Source organism: Nannospalax galili, unplaced genomic scaffold (genome assembly GCF_000622305.1).
Source record: "Nannospalax galili isolate Female #2095 unplaced genomic scaffold, S.galili_v1.0 scaffold387, whole genome shotgun sequence".
NCBI lineage: Eukaryota > Metazoa > Chordata > Mammalia > Rodentia > Spalacidae > Nannospalax > Nannospalax galili.
Window position 1 is genome coordinate 196039 of NW_008355795.1, and position 3428 is coordinate 199466.

The following is a 3428-nucleotide window of genomic DNA, read 5'->3' on the forward strand; positions in this document are numbered from 1 at the left end:
GGGGGGGAGGTGTGGTGGAAGAGAAGAAAAGACAGACGGGGGTGGGGGAAGAAACTTGATTTCTTTAATAACACATTTTTAAAAGGGAGGCTTTTTGAATAGGATAGCTCGAAAGGTGAAGAGGTTTAATCGGATACTTGAAAGCTAATTACAGCGGGATTTAAGAAGACTGGTGTTTGTTCCGACGACAATTTGAATGAAAATGCTCAGATTAAACCGAGCCAGCAGCTCTTTCGTAAACTTGGAGCAATTAGAGCCCTAAGCGATTTCCACTGGTTTCTTTAAGGTGTAAATTGCCACTTACTGCTCGGTAAGTCAACATTTCAGCTACTAAAGGATTATTTTTAACCAGCGCAGAAAGCGGGTGGAATAATGGAAATATCCAGCTGAATTTAATTTGTCCCATTTAACAAAACCAAAAAAAAAAAAAAAAACCAAACCCAAAAAACAAAAAGCCACCCCACCTCACCCAAACTCAGCCAGAAGGTTTTTAAATCACCCAGGCACGTCACGCGTGTGCCCAGCTTTTGCTGCAAGGTTTCAGTTTAGTTCTCCAAAGAGAAGTCTAGCTTAGGGCTGCTAGCCTTGAGCTAGCGACCCACGCTTGCATTTCTGCCTCCCCTCTGGGCGTCGTCTCTTTTGTGCATCCCCTGAAAGCCCAGGTGAGCCACAGGGTGTCCCCAGCGCAGCTGCTCCAGGGCGCAAGCATCGGGACAGAAACTCCACCCGCCACGGTTCCTGCAAATCCGCGGCCGGCAGTGCCCTCCCGGTCCTGCTGTCTTCCCCCAAGCGGCTGGGGACCCGGTTCAAGATGAAAACGTGAGCCGCCAACGGGTCAAGCCTCTGAAGCAGGCTCTAGCCTGCCAGGTTCCCTGCTCTACCCAAGACCACTTGGCAGTCCTGTGTCCCGGGAGAGGGGGGGGGCTGCTCCCTTTAATAGAAAGGCTCTTCTGATCGGTCCAGAGACCCAAGTCCTGCGTCTGTGGCCACCGGCCCTGCTGCGGGACACGCACCTTAGCCCGGAGAGCCCCAGAGCTCAGCGCCACGCAGCGATCGTCTCCGGTCCCACGCCACTAGCGCCGGGTCCTCCCGACCCCTGTCCGAACCGCCTCGACCTCCGCGTTAAATAGAACAAACCCAGGACTCACAAGGCCAGGACCAAGAGCTCTTACGCTCCAGGCTTCGTCTCCCAAATTACAGTGTCCATGCCTCGGGTTAAGAGAGTCGGTGGGGAGGGGAGCAATGATTACATCCTAACGCTACTACGTAATAAAAAAAAAGTCAGGTCTGGAGACGAGGTCGTGACAGGTAGTTCCTGAACTTCGTTTAGGAGCCCAAACCGCCCGCTTTTCAAGGAAACCATTCAACGCATCCGGCCAGCTCACCTTCTGGTGGGGAACCGCCAGCTCTGGCACGTCCTTCACTTCCAGTTTACACACAAACATCTGGTCGCTCTTCCAATACATGGCCCCGCGGGGGCTGCTTATCACATCCCAGCTCCCGAGGGTCCGAGGCCGGCGGTGTGGGCCGCGTGCCCCTCCCGGCCGCGCAGTCAGCGCCAGGAACGCTACTTCGCCGGTAGACCAGCCTCCGGTGCGTCTTCGTCCCCAGGCCCCGGTGGCCGGAGCCGCTCTCCGCCCCACTGTTCTTAAGATTGCCTTCCCAGCCACACTGAGCTCTGTCCGTCCACGAAAAGGGGGGGAGTGTTTCCCAGAGGGTGGAACCTTCCAGGGAGGAGGGGGAGTGGGGGAAAGTTTCTTGGAGGAAAGGCCTCACCTCCTTGAGGAAAACCCGCCTTCTCTACCATACTAAGATCTTTATCAGCACAAGCCAACTTACTCCACTTCAGTATTAAAGGTGAGGGAAATGTGGACGGCCTGTTAACTTATTAAGAAAGAAAGAAAGAAAGAAAGAAAGAAAGAAAGAAAGAAAGAAAGAAAAAAACAAAAAAACACAAACAAAAAACAAAACCCTGCTCTTGTCTTTTTAAATTCTCGCCTCCCAACCCAAACCTAAACAAAGATTCGGGTTACAGCTCCCGGCGGCGCGCGGGAGGAGAGTGGAGCCTCGGGTCTCGCACAGCCTCCAGAACCGCGCATCTCTCCAGCGAGTTGAGAAACGCGAGCGCTCGAAGCAACCCTCGGCCCACTGATCTAGCGGTTCCCGCTGCATTTGCGAAAAGTTTTCTAATTAAGATAAAGAAGGGACATCGAACGACTAGATGTGATTTTCGACTAGATTTGAAATGAAGAATAGAAGACGAAGTATGTCGCTCACGAATATTGCTTTCATTTAATTCTAGACCGAATCTAAATCAGACAGCAGCGGCCAGCTTCGTATTCCCAGGCACTTTGTGGGGGGCGGGGGGGGGCGTTCAGAGGATAATTTTAATCAGGACTGGAGGAGGGTGTGCTCTTTAAACCTGTAGAAATTCTTCATTTATATATGAAGAAGAATTTGGTAAGGCATTGTTTTAAAGTGGCTTATTATTTCCTATTAGCCCCCTTTGAGAAACAATATAAGAACGTCTTAGAGTCTATTTCTTGAAGGAAGGCCTGTAACAAAAGCAAGCTTAGTGGCTTCAGTTAGAAATAGACGTCTGTGAAAAGAGGTATGAACACAACGTCTGTTTCCCTGCCCAGGAGCGGAGGATGGGTGTGCCTTTCCAAACCGGCCAGCAGACAGTGGAGGGGTATACAGACTTTCTGTGCGACACTTTGGGGCTGAGTAAAGACTGCAAATTTGGGGTTTCTTCTCTTGCGTTTTCTTCCTATAAACACAAGGCGCTTCGGAGTATTTTCCCAGGGTCCTGCTTTCCTTTTCCGTAGCTGTGCACTGGTCCTTAACCAGCGACCACCGACTGGTCCTTAGCTAGCCACCTCCGCCAGCCCTCTGCGGGGATGAACTCCCTTAAATTCAGCGTGGAGGGCGAGAGACCCACAGTTCAGATTAACCTGTGTCCTGGCTGAGCCTTGAAGGATTGGGGTTGGACTCGCTGCCTGAAAAGCTAACTTGTGTTTTCTCATCAAATGCAAAAGTCAGTATTGGGGTGGAGAGAGCCACATAATAATGTATTTCCCATGAGACAGCTTCGCTGCGGGCAGACCCTTCCTGATAGCAAGAGAGGAGTGTGTCTAGGACGGCACAGTCCACTGGAAGAGAAATCAAAACTAGAGTCCAGCTTGGTGATTCACTTAGGGTCCTTTGTGCTAAGGTTTGCAGTGTGAATCTGTGGTTCCCTTGGACCGCTATGGAGACCTGTTTGCGCCGGTCTTCTGGTGATCCCAGCAAGCTGTAGCTGTTTGTGGAAGTGGGGCGGGGGCGCCGGCGTGTACGCGGTCTTTGCACCCACCCTCGCCTAATCAGGCGGCTCTCAATCAGGTTTTCAAAATACTAATCTTGATCTAAGAGCTCCTATCTCTGCATAA

General features: G+C 51.5%; 1 protein-coding gene across 1 annotated transcript in view; it reads right to left on the reverse strand.

The window, feature by feature from the left end:
* Positions 1-1531, reverse strand: part of Lhx8 (LIM homeobox 8) — a 27937-nt gene extending 26406 nt beyond the window's left edge. The window contains exon 1 of the mRNA XM_008853636.1: positions 1386-1531. Coding sequence (XP_008851858.1) covers positions 1386-1466 — 81 coding nt within the window. The 5' untranslated portion in view covers positions 1467-1531. The remainder of the gene's footprint in view (positions 1-1385) is intronic.
* Positions 1532-3428: the final 1897 nt, after the last annotated feature.